This window comes from Aphelocoma coerulescens, chromosome 26 (assembly GCF_041296385.1).
Source record: "Aphelocoma coerulescens isolate FSJ_1873_10779 chromosome 26, UR_Acoe_1.0, whole genome shotgun sequence".
NCBI classification, from domain to species: Eukaryota; Metazoa; Chordata; class Aves; order Passeriformes; family Corvidae; genus Aphelocoma; species Aphelocoma coerulescens.
The window spans coordinates 2,436,503-2,450,725 of record NC_091039.1 but is presented as its reverse complement, the minus strand read 5'-3'; the positions used below and the strand labels follow the sequence as shown (position 1 = coordinate 2,450,725).

At 48.4% G+C, this 14,223-nt stretch overlaps 1 protein-coding gene across 2 annotated transcripts; it reads left to right on the top strand.

Annotated features, from left to right (window-relative positions):
* The first annotated feature begins 305 nt into the window (after positions 1-305).
* Positions 306-12,326, top strand: LOC138098827 (tubulin alpha-1C chain-like). Of its 2 annotated transcripts, none has more exons than XM_068995673.1 (5): positions 306-387; positions 5,613-5,835; positions 8,831-8,979; positions 10,301-10,981; positions 11,936-12,326. In XM_068995673.1, exons 1-5 carry the CDS (start codon positions 385-387, stop codon positions 12,227-12,229), a joined length of 1,350 nt encoding a protein of 449 aa, XP_068851774.1. In that variant the 5' UTR covers positions 306-384; the 3' UTR covers positions 12,230-12,326. The 2 variants fall into 2 exon arrangements, with proteins under 2 accessions (XP_068851774.1, XP_068851775.1); XM_068995674.1 differs by lacking the exon at positions 306-387 and adding an exon at positions 880-957.
* The last annotated feature ends 1,897 nt before the right edge of the window (positions 12,327-14,223 follow it).

The window sequence follows — 14,223 nt, the reverse complement described above, 5'->3', positions numbered from 1 at the left end:
CACAGAGCGACCCCGGCCCGGACACAGAGCGACCCCGGCCCGGCACAGAGCGACCCCGGCCCGGCACAGAGCGATCCCGGCCCGGGACAGAGCCCCAGTCTGAAGGGGAGCCTGAGGAGGGAGGTGCCGGCCTTCGTTGGCGGGAAGATCAAACCCCGCCCCCTCCCCGCCCCTTGTTACGAATCAACCAATAGTTCGTGCAGGACGGTGACAGACACTTCTAGCACCCAATGGCGCACAGCCGAGCGCACGCCGCGCCAATGAGCACAGCGCAGGGGGCCGAGCGCCTCGCCCCTCACTTTATATAAGGAGAGCCCGGGCAGGGCTTCTGCTGTTGCGGTGCTGCCCAGACACGTTGCGCGTCTGTCCCGGCGCTCCCGAATCATGGTGAGCGGGGCGAGGGCCCGGCGCGGCGGGGGTAGCCCGGCGCCGCTCCGCGCGCTGCAGAGGGGAGGGGGGCACGGGATGGGCGGGGGGACGGCCCCGCCGGGCCGTGGTGGGCGGTGGGTCTCGCTGCCCCGAGCCGTGTCTCGTCCCGCGCGCTGTCGCTCCCGCCGTCTCATCCCAAAATGGTGGCGGCCTCGTCGAGAACATGGCGGCCCACGGGACCCTCAGCCCCGGCCGGCTCGGGGGCTGCAGCTCCGCCCCGGGCACCGTCAGCCCCCGGGGCCGCCCGTCCCTGCGGGCCGCGGGGCATCCTGCCCGCACAGCGCGGGAGAGCGGCCTGGGTCCCGCTGCGAATAAACACGGGGCACCTCCGCGCGGTGTGCGCGACCCGCAGGGCCGGGGGGAGGAGCCCGTCCCACCGCCCTGGGTGTTGCCGAGGTGCTGCTCGCTGCCGCTCCCTCGGTCCTGCCCCGGGGCCGGCCGTGGTGCGAGGGGGTGGGAGCGCCGGGGTTGGGTTGATGGAAGCAGTTCCTGAAGGACTTCGTGAGACTGGCTGGCGAGAATGACCTGGTAAATTGAGTCACCTTGAAAGGCGTGACAGGGGCTGGGATGTCCCACAGGACAGGGTTCAGGTGCTGAGCTGGGCAGCACAACTGGAGACTGGGATGGGCGTGCGGCTCTTCCCCATGAGGGTGTTGGCTTCCTACATCTCTGAAAAGAGATTGTCAGAAGGTTACATGGATTTACAAATGTAGCAAGACTGCTACTGTAGGCTTGTGAATGTGTGGGAAATACTTGTTGAGCTGTAAATAATTGTAAGTCACAGTATAGGTGGGATGTGTTGATGTGCTCTTACCCTTCCCTGGGGGGCTGTTTATTGTCACAGTTTTCAAATAAATAAGGAGTATGAATACAGCCCCTGGTCTCTGTGAAGGATACAGGTTCCCTGAAGTCCCACCCCAGGGAAACAACGTTCATCCATATGGTGTGCTGATGAGTTTGCTCTGAGCTGGCACAGCTATTCTCAGGAAGCTTGGCTTTCCATCAGCCTCATGCAGGTGCAGCTGGACTTTGAGCACCGTGCTGGGGAGTGCAGAAGACCGAGAGCCTGATCCAGCAGTGCCGTGGAGGAGCTGGGGGGATTCATCCCAGCAATGAGTCTGCAGCTGCTGGAATGGCAGTGACAGGATACGCCAGTGCCCTTCAGCTGGAGCATATCCTGTAGGGAAAGGACACAGAGGCTGGGCTGGAGAAATTCTGCCTGAAACTTTCTATGCTTGCAAATAATGTGTATAAGTGTGGGGAAAGCATTTAGTGTTAGTTAAGTAAATAACAGGATCCTGTCGTGGGTTGAATGCAGCATTTACCAGCACTGTTTGTATACATTTAATCCTTTTTCTGAAGCTCTCATCAGTGATGTGTGAAGGCCCCGAGCTATGACGAGTGTGAGAGTTCTCTTGCCTGTCATTCCAACTTGGAGCTGATGCTTTCCTAACAAAATCAGAGCGTTGTTCTATAGTATTCTTGGTGCCGTGAAAAGGCCATACAGTGCAAAATGGGCAGAGAATCTGTTAGTGTCTGGCAAAGATTTGTGTTTCATTAAATAGCTACCTACTACTTAAAAGTCCTTAATAAAGTTGTAAGAAAGCAGTTGAAAGAATTCCCAAAGCAGGACTAACAGTAGCACCAGGCCAGGCTTTGTGACTGACCTTTCCAGGTTTTGAAAACCTGCAAGGATGGAGATCCCCTCCCATGTCTTGTGACCTGTTCCAGGGCCACACTGTTGCACTGAGGAGGCTTTTCCCAACACAAACCTGAGCCTTGCAGCAACCTCTTGAGAATCCAACCTGGACCCACCTGCAGAGCAGAGGGAAGCCTTCTCCTGTGCTGGCTGTGTGTCTCCTTTTGTTCCCTGGCACATGGTTTGCCCTGCTGAGGATAGGAGAGCCCTGTGGGGTATTCAGGCTGGTTTTTGTGGGAACCTCCAGGATCTCTGCAGCAGGGCTGCCTCTCAGTTACTGCTGTTTGTGCTGGTGCAGCGAGTCACTGCCCTGTGTGTTGAACTTTGTATTTTGTCAAAGTAAACATGCCATGGTTTAATGTGGCACCTGTAGCATCTGGTCTGTGGCTGTGTTGCCAAGTTGTACATTCAGAGTTGGAAAGGACCCACTGATGCCATGAAGATTTTTTGCTTTTTCTTTTATACCCCTGTTATACCTTTTTTACAACTTCTGTATTCTCAGTGCTTTTTGCCTCCATTCTTGGACTTGTTTGTCAAGCTGAGAGACTGAACATTTCAGAAGCTTCATAGCCAGGGATCAGTGTGCCCCAGAGCCCAAGGTCCTCTCCAGAACACATTCTGTAAACCAAGATAGAACCATCCAGGAGAAAGCTCCTTGGGGAGCAAGGCTCACTTGAGCCTCTCGCTGGGGAATCTTTGATAGATCTGCTAATTAGTAACACCTAGAATGTTATACCAGATCTTTTGGGGGTGCATTGCAGTGTGCATTGAGGTGCATACGACCTGGATGTGTGCACCTAAGGATCCTTAAAATAAATACCAAGGTAAAATCCCTTTTTCCCTTTATAACCATGTATGACTCTTGATTTTAAGACCAGGAAAAGGCATCACCACAAGGGCCATTGAGTCCAGCTCCTGGCCCTGCACAGGACACGCCCAAGAATCCCATTCTTTGCTTGAGAGTGTTGAGTTCTGTCAGCCCTGGAGTTTTGACCACTGCCCTGGGGAGCCTGTTCCATTTTCTGATCACCCTCTGGGGGAAGGATGTTTTTCTCATATCCAGGCAAACCTCCCCTGACACAGCTTCCCTTGGGTCCTGTCACTGGCCACCAAAGAGCCCTCTGCCTCCTCTCATGAGGAAGCTACAGACCATGCTCAAATCTCCCCTCTTCTGGTTAAACAAGCCAATGGCCTCAGCTGCTCCTCATACCCTTCCTCTTTACACCTTCCATCTCTCTGGTGTAGTGTAGTCCTTACACACCCTTTCAATAACCTTCCCCAGCTACTTAGAAGTTTCTCTAGCAAGGCTTAGGTCACTAGTAGGACCTCAGTCTGGTGAGGATCCAGGCTGATGTGGTGGTCTGTGTTGTTCTCCTCTCCCCGTAGGAAAATTTCAGGCTGTCCTGCTCTCTTGAAGGGATGCTCCCTGAGTCATTGCCATGGTCTGGCCTCTGTGGCACTGCAGCCAGTTTTTCTGTCACTTCTTTTACACTGTGCAGGTTGGCTGTGTGTTCTCTGCTGTGGCAGCACTGTACAGGCTCAGTGCTTTAGCCTGGACAGCAATGGTGTAATGGCTTTAGAGAGAAGTGTGGCAACAGCTCTGAGTAAGGCTGCTTGCAGAGAAGATGTGGACTGGACATCTGAATATACAGCTTGGATGGATGGGAGCTTAAAAACCGTTCAGCTGTACAATGCTGTGCTTGAGAACAGGTGAATTTTTCTTTTTTACAAATACAGATTTTAATTTCATGGGGTTCCAAATGAATTGGAAGAGACTGTGCTCCTGCTTTCCTGCATTGACTATGGATGTGGACTAGGCAGTTCCAGGTCATAGAATCACAGAATGGTTTGTGTTGGAAGGGACCTTAAAGACCATCTGATTTCATCTCTTCCACTAGAGCAGGTGGCTTCAAGCCCTATCCAACCTGGTCTGAGACACTTCTGGGGATGGGACAGCCACAGCTTCTCTGGGCAAACTGTGCCAGGGCCTCACCACCCTCACAGGGAAGAATTTCATCTTAATGTCTAATCTAACCCTATCCTCCATCTTAAGGCTGTTTCCATTTGTCCAGAGTCCCTCTCCAGCTCTCTTGGAGCCCCTTTAGGCCCTGGAAGGGGCTCTGAGGTCTCCCTGGATCCTTTTCTTCTCCAGGTGAACACCCCCATCTCTCCCAGCCTGGCTCCAGAGCAGAGGAGCTCCAGGCCTTGGAGCCGCTCCGTGGCCTCCCCTGGACTCGCTGCAGCAGCTCCAGGTCCTTCCCGTGCTGGAACCGCAGGGCTGGAGGCAGCTCTGCAGGGGGGGTCTCAGCTGAGCGGGGCACAGGGGCAGAATCCCCCCCTGCCCTGCTGCCCACGCTGGGGGCTCAGCCCAGCACACGGGGGGGTTCTGGGCTGCCAGAGCACGTGGCCGGGGCACCTTGAGCTTCTCATCCACCAGCCCCCCCACGTCCTTCTCGCCAGGGCTGCTCTCAGTCCATTCTCTGCCTGGCCTGTACTTGGGCCTGAAAGTACTCCTGCTTATCCTGAAATTCCAGGGGACCAAATGTCCCATCCAGTCATAGGGTCTGAACATAGTTTTGGGTAACAGTCACATTAAACTGCACTGTGTGTAGGCTCTTCTAGAATGTGCCTTACTGACACTCAAAACTAGATGTGGAATATAAAATGCCACAGATGGACCAGGAGTTTGGAGATGTTTCTATTGTGGTTTGGCTTTTACCATTCAAAGTCCTATGTTGGAATATTAAAGAAACTGAGTTTATGCTCTGGACATCAAAAGGAACTTGGGAATCCCTAAATGGGTAGGAACAGATAATTTTGCTACCATGAACTATTTTGTACATAGCTTTCATGAGGTAGTTTTGTTTGGTGTTAAGGAGTTCAGTACTTTGTGTGCAGCGGTGTGGTTTGAAGCCTGATAGGTCTGTATTTATGGAGGGATATGAAGGGGTTTGTTAGGCAAGGATGTTCCTACAGAATGGCAAAGTTTTCTCAAGGGATCAGGAGAACATTTTTTTGGTTTTGTGTACATTAAATTAAGTGCTCCTGGATCTTGGGAGGATTTTGCTACCACTCATGGCTGTGCTCCTGGAGCTGGGGTCTGGGTGATGCTGTTCTGCACACTTAGGCCAGTGACTGGCGTGATCATCAGCTTTTCTAAATATTTAGTGTTTGGTATGAAGAGAGGAATTGGCTGAAAATTTTGAAAGAGTTGATCAGACTCTTCCTGTCTGATTGAAGAACAATAAAGAGGAATAAGCTTGTAAAAATGATAATGTCCAAAAGGGTTTTTCTGGGTGGAGCTGCTGATGTCTCAAAGGGACTTTTGTGTTCTGTTTCGTTTTGTGCCAAATGCCCCAACACCAAGACAAAAAGGCCAATGTTTCAATGGCTTTGCGGGCTGGCAGTCCCGGCTGGGTGTGCTGCGCGTTTGCTAAACAAGGGCAGTGCTGTTTGTGCTGAGTGATGCGTTTGTGTCCCGCAGCGCGAGTGCATCTCTGTGCACGTGGGGCAGGCGGGCGTGCAGATCGGCAATGCCTGCTGGGAGCTGTACTGCCTGGAGCACGGCATCCAGCCCGACGGCAACATGCCCAGCGACAAGACCATCGGCGGCGGGGACGACTCCTTCAACACCTTCTTCAGCGAGACGGGCGCAGGGAAGCACGTCCCGCGGGCTGTGTTTGTGGACCTTGAACCCGCGGTCATAGGTAATCGTGCCCTGTGTGCCTGTTCCACACTCTGGAACATTGGCATGGTTTTTGGCTAAGGGATCCATTCCTCTAGTCCTGAGAAATGCTTTGGGGCTTTAAATTTTTACTGCATAAAGCTTGCCTACACCTTGCTAGTGATGAAAAGTACTTGGCTGTGTTCATTGAGACTGGCAAATGTGCACTGTGGAGCTTTCAAGAATTTGAGTATTGCCTTCTGTCAGGCTGTGGAGTTAAATGGGTCTCATGAACATGCTTCATGCTTTTGCTATGCAAGGAGCAGTTACAGCCCCTTGGAACAGTATGGCATAATGTGTGCTGCAGTCAGTAGAACCTCTTTAGGAGACACAGTATCTATCATTAGGAAGATTCCTTATTGTACATGGGAATGGTTCCTGTGGTTTCCCAAAGTAATCTGTGTGAGCTGAACAGTGTTTTCAGAAATTAGTCCCATTATCTGGCCTAAATTCAGGGACTTCTGAACTTCAACTTCCTGTTGCCTTATCTTTGAGAAACAATCATCTCCTGAAAATGAGTTCTGTTCCTAGCTTTGGCAACACTGGCTCTTGGTGTTCAGATCCCATGCATCAGCCACTGACCAGTCCTCCATCCTGGGGCACTCGATGCACTATCAGCTCAACGTGAGCTTCCAGTTTCACAAGACCCTCATCCCTTGTGTCAGGAATCCTGGTTTTCCTCTCACCAGTGTGTGCCAGAAGTAATTCTTCTGGGGCTGGTTTTTGGCTGTCTTGCCTCAAGTACTGATTTGGGCTCTTACAGCAGAGGTCTGTGTTGCCTGTGCTCATGCAGTTGCTGTGTTTTATCTTTCTACAATACAGAGTTGGGGAAATGTGTAAATGTGCTCAGGCTACTCCTCTGTACCCAAACCATGGCTCTCCTGTAACTTCTGTTCAGTGTAACACACCAGACCCCTTTTTGTGGCTAACACAGCAGAATGAACCTCTCAGGGGAGCAGAAGGCTGTGGGGCTGCTCAAGGGTGGGAGTGCTGGGCTATAACTTTGAAATGAGCCCAGGCACCCTTGGCCATACATTAATATTCCCAGGAGCTGTTGCAAGTCTGGCTTTGTGCTTTTTGGAGCCCTGTGGCTGTTGCCTCCTCTGCTGCTGGCCAGGTGGTGGCTCTGAGCAACCAGGAACGGCTGAGAAGTGAGATGAGGGAGAACAGGTGGCAAAACAGGGCAGAGGAGATGGTGAGTCTTGGAACAAATGCTGAAAAATAGTGAGTGTTCCAGTGCTTATTAGTGATGCAGGTGTAGCGTGGGGAGATGGGCAAGACTGGTAATACTCAAAGTTAGGGCTTTTTGTTAGAGGTTACATCACGTGCCTTTCTTGGAGATAGCTGCCCTTTGTTACTCCTGCCTGGCTAATGTGAAAATTACTGCTCCAGTTTCCTGGGCAGGGCTAGCATGAGTCTCTCCATTCATGCAGCAAGTCCCTATGCACTGAATTTATGAAAAACCCATCTTTGTGCATGCAGCAGCTCTGCAGCTGCCACATGTGTGCACCAGGGATTTCTGTCCTTCCAGATCAGTGCTGGTCTTGCAGAAAGCAGCAGGATGATGGATATGCACCACCTCTGTGAATGTGGTGGTAAAATACCATCAAACTTTCCATCACAAAATAGGGCAGTGACATCTGGGAATTCAACACAAGTGTCTTTAACAGTCTACCCCAGCTAGACTTGAAAGGACAGTATGTCTGGGCAAGCTTGGTTTAGCTGTGCTCAACTAAGTCCTTTGTTCCAGGCACACTTTCATAGTCAGTGAGGGATCCTCTGAACTCGACAAGTTTTGTTACTTCCTGAGGACTATCCTGGCTCATGCTACCCCTGTCTGCATAGGATAAAGAACCGTTTTATCTTGGTTCTATATTTTTCACTTATTACCTATATTTGTCCCTTGTAATGTGGTGTGGTATTGCGGGAAGTCTTAGACACATGGGTATTTGAGATGGTAAACTTTTCCAAATTGTTTTTATTTTGATGCAGTCTTAGAAGTACTTTAGAATACTGGATTGCAGGCTGCAGTGGGAGCTGCTCAGCCTAAACTGGTTTGAATAGTAACTATATTTTTTACATCTTAAATTTTACTTATCTTTGTCTTGCTTGTTCTATTTCAGATTAATGAATACATGCAAACAGGCAACTTCAGCTGTAGCTAATAAAGCTCTCTGCTGTCCACCTCATTTAAATTAAAGGATGCAATACTGCAGTAGCACACAACTCAAGAGTGCCTTGAGCTAAACCAGAGACAAAGCTCTTCTGAGTGTCTTTGAACCTTTCTGGTAGGACAGAGCTTTAGCCTGCTGGGTGTAAGTGCCTATTTATGGGAACTAGTGGCTCTAAATCAGTCTCCAAATGTGTAACTGCTGGGGGATGCTGGATGCTGTGTGTGCATCTGCACAGTTGCTTTAACACAGCTGTGTGTGCTGCAGCTTACAGCTCAGGCTTTAGATAATTGCAGAACTCTCCAAGAGCATCTCCTGTTCCTTTTGAACCCTCCTCTACCTTTGGCAAAAAATACAGCAAAGAGAAAGGGACATGCAATCAGTGTTGGCTCTACCTGCCTGCAGAAGCAATACAGCAGCATCCTGGAGGGATTGGGAAGTAAATGGGAAAAGCAGGATTTCAGCTGCTGAGCTGCAAAATGGGCCTTAAGCTGTCTAAACTGGAAGAATGGTTCTGCTGCTATAGTCCAGTTTTAAATTGCTCTGACAGGTCAAAATTCTAAACTTTAGTGTAAAATAGAACTGTTTCCTAAGCAGTAGCTTAATTTTTCTTAGTTATTCAGCATTTAGGCTGTAGGAAGTATGCAAATCATCATACCTACCACTACTGATAGGTAGTTGCTTTTTATCTCTAAGGGTTTAAGTACGTTACTCTGGACACCCTCAGAAGTTTGAAAAAGCTGGTCTGTATAGAAAATTAACTTACAAATATTTATGTATTATAATCTATATCTTGTCTCTCCCCAGATGAAGTTAGGAATGGGACATACCGGCAGCTCTTTCATCCTGAGCAACTGATATCTGGTAAAGAAGATGCTGCAAATAACTATGCTCGAGGTCACTACACAGTTGGGAAAGAGATAATTGATCTAGTTTTAGAGCGTATCAGGAAGCTGGTAAGACTTCACTGAAGGCTCTGAAACATCTGTTTTACAGGATTTGGAAATTAGGTTATCAAATGCATAGCCCTTATAAATTGTGCTTTAATGTCTTTGTGGTAGGAAAATCTATGGACTTAGTCTGCATCTGGTTTTATTCTTAGCCAGCTGAGAATGGCTGGATTATTCCTGTCAAATATGGCTTTCAAGTGCTGATGAGGCACCTAAAACTTCATCTATAGTTTCATGTTCAGAAAGCCAGAACCGAGAATTATGATTTGCATAGTTCCTGCTGGAGAAGGATTGGTGTCTGGCTGTGGCTCTTTCAAGGAAGTTTAACTAGGAGTGCTTTCTTCTGTGGTTTAGACTACTGTTTGCATTTCCTGCTATTATGATTTCTGGATTAATTTTATGGTAATAACAGAAGAAAAGGAATAAATCTCAGTAAGTTGGAATGTTTCAGCCTCCCCAGTACTTTGATCATGTGGCAGACTTATGAAGGTGGCTTAGGAAGTTCAGGTTTGCTATTTAGGGCTGCTAAGCGTGTCCATTGCCCAATCTGTGTCACAAAGGTGGGAATTCTCATTGCACAAAACCCAGGGTATACCTCTGGTGCTCTGATATGGAATGCTAAGTGAGTCTCAGTGGAAAGTTCACCTTTTGCAGATCACAACTGGAATTATTCTCAACACTTGATTGCCACAATCCCTAATTAAAGCAAAGATAAGTTTGCAGCAGGCTGTACTTTGACCTGAAAAACAGTCACAATTTCTTTGTACAAGCTGTTGGAAGTCCCTGTTAATCTGGGAACTGAACTGAGCATCATGTGGCACCTCTTTGTGAGGACAGGGCTGTCTAGTTTTGTCCTCTGAGAAGAGTGAATGGGACTGGCACTGTAATAGCCTGTGACAGCTCACTTCGCTGAGCAGAGATGCACACTTGGCACTCGTACAGGATTAGAACAGTAGCTCTGAGATGGGGGATTGCTCCATTTTTGTGCAGATAGAGAATGCCAAGTAAGTGTAAGGGATAGATAGTGTGTAGGTCTTGGAATATTCCTGCTTTTCTTGTTCATTGTTCATGGCCTCAGCTGAGAACTGGGGATAGAGGGAGTTTTAAGCTAGCAATTTGAAGTGATCACCATCCAATATGTAGGAGGTTTAAACCAGCCAAGAACACTGTTTTTCATGGGGCACCTCCTTGACTCTTGGTGCATAAATTCCTTAGTTCTGAAGCTTAAACAGTTGGTATGTGTCAGAATTCAGAGCTGTCTTTCTTGAGCTTGATTGGGGATTCTTGATGTACACAATGTCTTGAACACCTGTATTTTTTCTTTCAGTCAGATCAGTGCACTGGCTTGCAGGGCTTCCTGATTTTCCACAGCTTTGGGGGAGGCACTGGATCTGGTTTCACCTCTCTGCTGATGGAGCGCCTCTCAGTTGACTATGGGAAAAAATCCAAGCTGGAATTTGCCATCTACCCTGCGCCTCAGGTCTCGACAGCTGTTGTGGAGCCCTACAACTCCATCCTGACCACCCACACCACGCTGGAGCACTCTGACTGTGCCTTCATGGTTGACAATGAGGCCATCTATGACATTTGCCGTAGGAACCTGGACATTGAACGCCCCACCTACACCAACCTCAATCGCCTCATTGGTCAGATAGTATCTTCCATTACTGCTTCCCTCAGGTTCGACGGTGCCTTAAACGTGGATCTTACTGAATTCCAGACTAACCTGGTGCCTTACCCTCGGATCCACTTCCCGCTGGTGACGTACTCCCCGATTATTTCGGCAGAGAAGGCCTACCATGAGCAGCTCTCCGTGTCTGAGATCACCAACGCCTGCTTCGAGCCCTCCAACCAGATGGTGAAGTGTGACCCGCGGCACGGCAAGTACATGGCGTGCTGCATGCTGTACCGCGGCGACGTGGTGCCCAAGGACGTCAACGCCGCCATCGCCGCCATCAAGACCAAGCGTAGCATCCAGTTTGTGGACTGGTGTCCTACTGGATTTAAGGCAAGTCTTGTAGAAACTGATCGTGAGGGTTCGGTCGGGCCCGGCCGGAGACGGACGGACGGTGATGAGAGATCTCTATAAGCAGATCTTGGAGCACGCAGTTTATTGCAAGGGGCGTGGGTACAAGGGCACTGCTTAGAGCTGCCAGCTGCAGCTCCAAGCAGGCCCAAGGTGTAAGAGAGAGAGAGAGAGATGAATTAAGAGCGCTAGAGCGAGAGGCTAAGAGAGTTAAGAGCGTAAGAGAGACGAATTAAGAGCGTAAGACCTCAGAGAAAGCTAAGAGAGATGAATTAAGAGAGCGAGGTCCTTGTTACGATACAATAAATCATCTTCTGTACTGAATATTCTAATTCTCACTAGCCAATCTAATACAAGGTACAAATCCTATAGCATTTACATACAGCCTATAAGAGTTCTTACATTACCATAGCGTGTTACGTTTTAACTTCTAAAAACTACTCCTTGGACCCCTTCTGCTGAGCTAGTAGGGTCTGCTCTGACCCTTGGACCTGTCTGCAAGCAGAGGGGATTGTCTAATCAAGAGGGGATTACCTTCAGCCGGCTATACCATTGTTTTCTAGTTGTTCAGTAACTAAGACTTTATATCTCAAAGGTGGCCTTCATTTCGATGTCGCTTATAGTTTTCATATTCCCAAAATCTTTTGTCAGGCAATCATATTTATAAGGCGTTCCTGATTCATCTTCCCCAACAAGTCTCAGTTCCAACATGATTTCCTAGACTTCTCATTCACTGTCCTGGGCTTATGGAGTGTATTTGCTCATTGAGCTGTTCTGTAGGTACCTGGTTTTTATTCTGAGATGTGGAGATTTAGGTTCTCATGTAGAGCTGTTTTGTGAGTGACACATTTTAATCAACTCCTGTTGTCTGACTTTGATTATTGTCATAGTCAAACACCACAAAGAAACTCATGGTCTCTTCTGCATCTCCTGTAGGTTGGCATCAATTACCAGCCTCCCACAGTGGTTCCTGGGGGCGACCTGGCCAAAGTCCAGCGGGCAGTCTGCATGCTGAGCAATACCACGGCCATTGCCGAGGCCTGGGCTCGCCTGGACCACAAGTTTGACCTGATGTATGCCAAACGTGCCTTTGTTCACTGGTATGTTGGAGAAGGGATGGAGGAGGGGGAGTTCTCAGAGGCTCGGGAAGATTTGGCTGCGCTTGAGAAAGATTATGAAGAAGTGGGCACAGACTCAATGGATGGAGAAGATGAAGGTGAAGAATATTAAATCCAACGGTGAATTGCAAGTCTTTGCCATTTTACTGCCTCTTTAGTAGCAATGTAAATCATGTCAACTGATTGGAATAAACTTCTTTAATCAAGAACTTTGGTAGTGTCCAGACACTATGTACACTCATTAACTATATGCAGTCAGCAGTCCAAGAGATGGAATTCCTGTCTGAAGAAGGTAGCTAAATAAAATAACCATGCCATAGTTTAGTCAGTTCTTGTCCTTAAGGCATTACTATTTGAAGAGCTATTAGTGCTCAGAACATGAGACTAGATTGAGCTAGAGCTTTTTCTGGGAGGTGTTATAGTGTTTTCTGGAAGGTGTTTCTGAAGCTATGTTTTTTCCAAGACACTAAAGCTGGTGTCACAAGAGGCAAAAGGAACTAGTTACTGTGTTACCCATAGAAGATGCAAGACTTTCAAAACCGAAGGCTGTTTGGGTTTGTTTTCTCCTATTCTTAGATGTAGTGAGGGGGCCAGTAACTTGAGATGCAGTAACCTGGATGGGGAGGGGGTGCCCAGGAAGGGTGTGCTGTAGCATGATGAACCTGCCACTGTAGCAAGAACCTCAGCAGTGGTTGCCCTTGTGTTGTTGTGCCCTCCCACAGAAGGAACTGGAGTCCCTGTCTGTAGCTCTCTAGAGTCAGACTTTGCCAGATGCTGTCTGGAGAAAAATCTCTGCGTTAACTGGCCACAGTTAAACACCTTCGTTTTCCCTAAAACTGAGTCTTGCTGAACTAGTTATTCCATGGGTTCAGATATGAACACTGCTGTCCTTCTGTGTAAGCTGATGGAACAGGAGAGGATTTGGCTAATCAGGTTTATCTTCAGATGTGAACAGCCTCTGTCTGAAACCTTCTGCATGGACTGAGTCGGGGCCTGGGCACACAGTGAAGCACAAACCAAGTAACTTCACTGTTGTAGAGCTGGATGACTGAGGAATCTCCCCCACAGTAATGCCAAAGTTGGAATAGTTACATCTTAAGATGATGATTGAGTACTGAATGTGATTACAGGATACCAAAGTCTGACTCCAAGATGAGATTTGGGCTAGAGAAGTCTGCCTATTCGATTTGAAACTTATTAATATTCATTCTGATTTAATAGCAGAGTGTGATTCAGGTCAAGCCTTGAAACCTGTTAGTTGGAGATGTGCACACCTGCTTGGCAGGAGTCTCAGCTGGAGTATGCGAGATTCCTGAACTCCCTTCTGCGTGGAGGCTTCAGTGCTCAGGTAATGCTGCAGTATCTGACATCCCCTCACAAAGTGGAGCCCTCTTTCTGGTCCCAGTTGGCTGGACTTGTTCTAGGTGGGGGTATCAGCTGTAATGTAGAGTAACAGGCTGTTGCTGTTGATGGAAGGTCCCAGAACAACCTGGTCTGTGAGAGCTGACCAGGAATTGCTTTGGCTCCTCTTGTTCTGGATCACTCTGTGTTTTTTCAGCCATCGTGTTGGTGTCAATCTGATTTGAAATTCTTGGAGCTGGAAGTTACCAATTTTACAAAGATGGGGAAGAACAGTCTTAGTGCTTTATCACTTTGGTGGTTGTCTCAGACAGTCAGCCTACTGTTGTACAGGATGTGTGGCAATCACACCTCCTGCCATTCAGCACAGCTAAGTGTGGCCAGTGTTTCAGTGAGTTTCTCATTTGTTTTTCCTTGTGGTTTTATGTTCCAGGATAGACATAACTGTCAAGAGTTTGAAGTCCTGTTGATTAACATACTTTCCTGCTTACTGGTTGATTAAGCAAATGTGTTTGGTAGGACCCAGGGACAGACACATTCCTTCCATGTTGAACAGCTCCATGTTGGCAAGCATTCAGGTTTTAATGGGATGGCAGTGCCCGGAGAGGAATGTGCAAAGGGCTGTTTGATGCCATGCAAGTGTCAGGTTTTCACCTCGAAGATCCTGTATTGCCAGCAGATCATGGAGGGTGCTCTGTGCCGCAAGTGCAGCACCATTATTTCCTTTGGAAGTTAATTTTGTTGGGG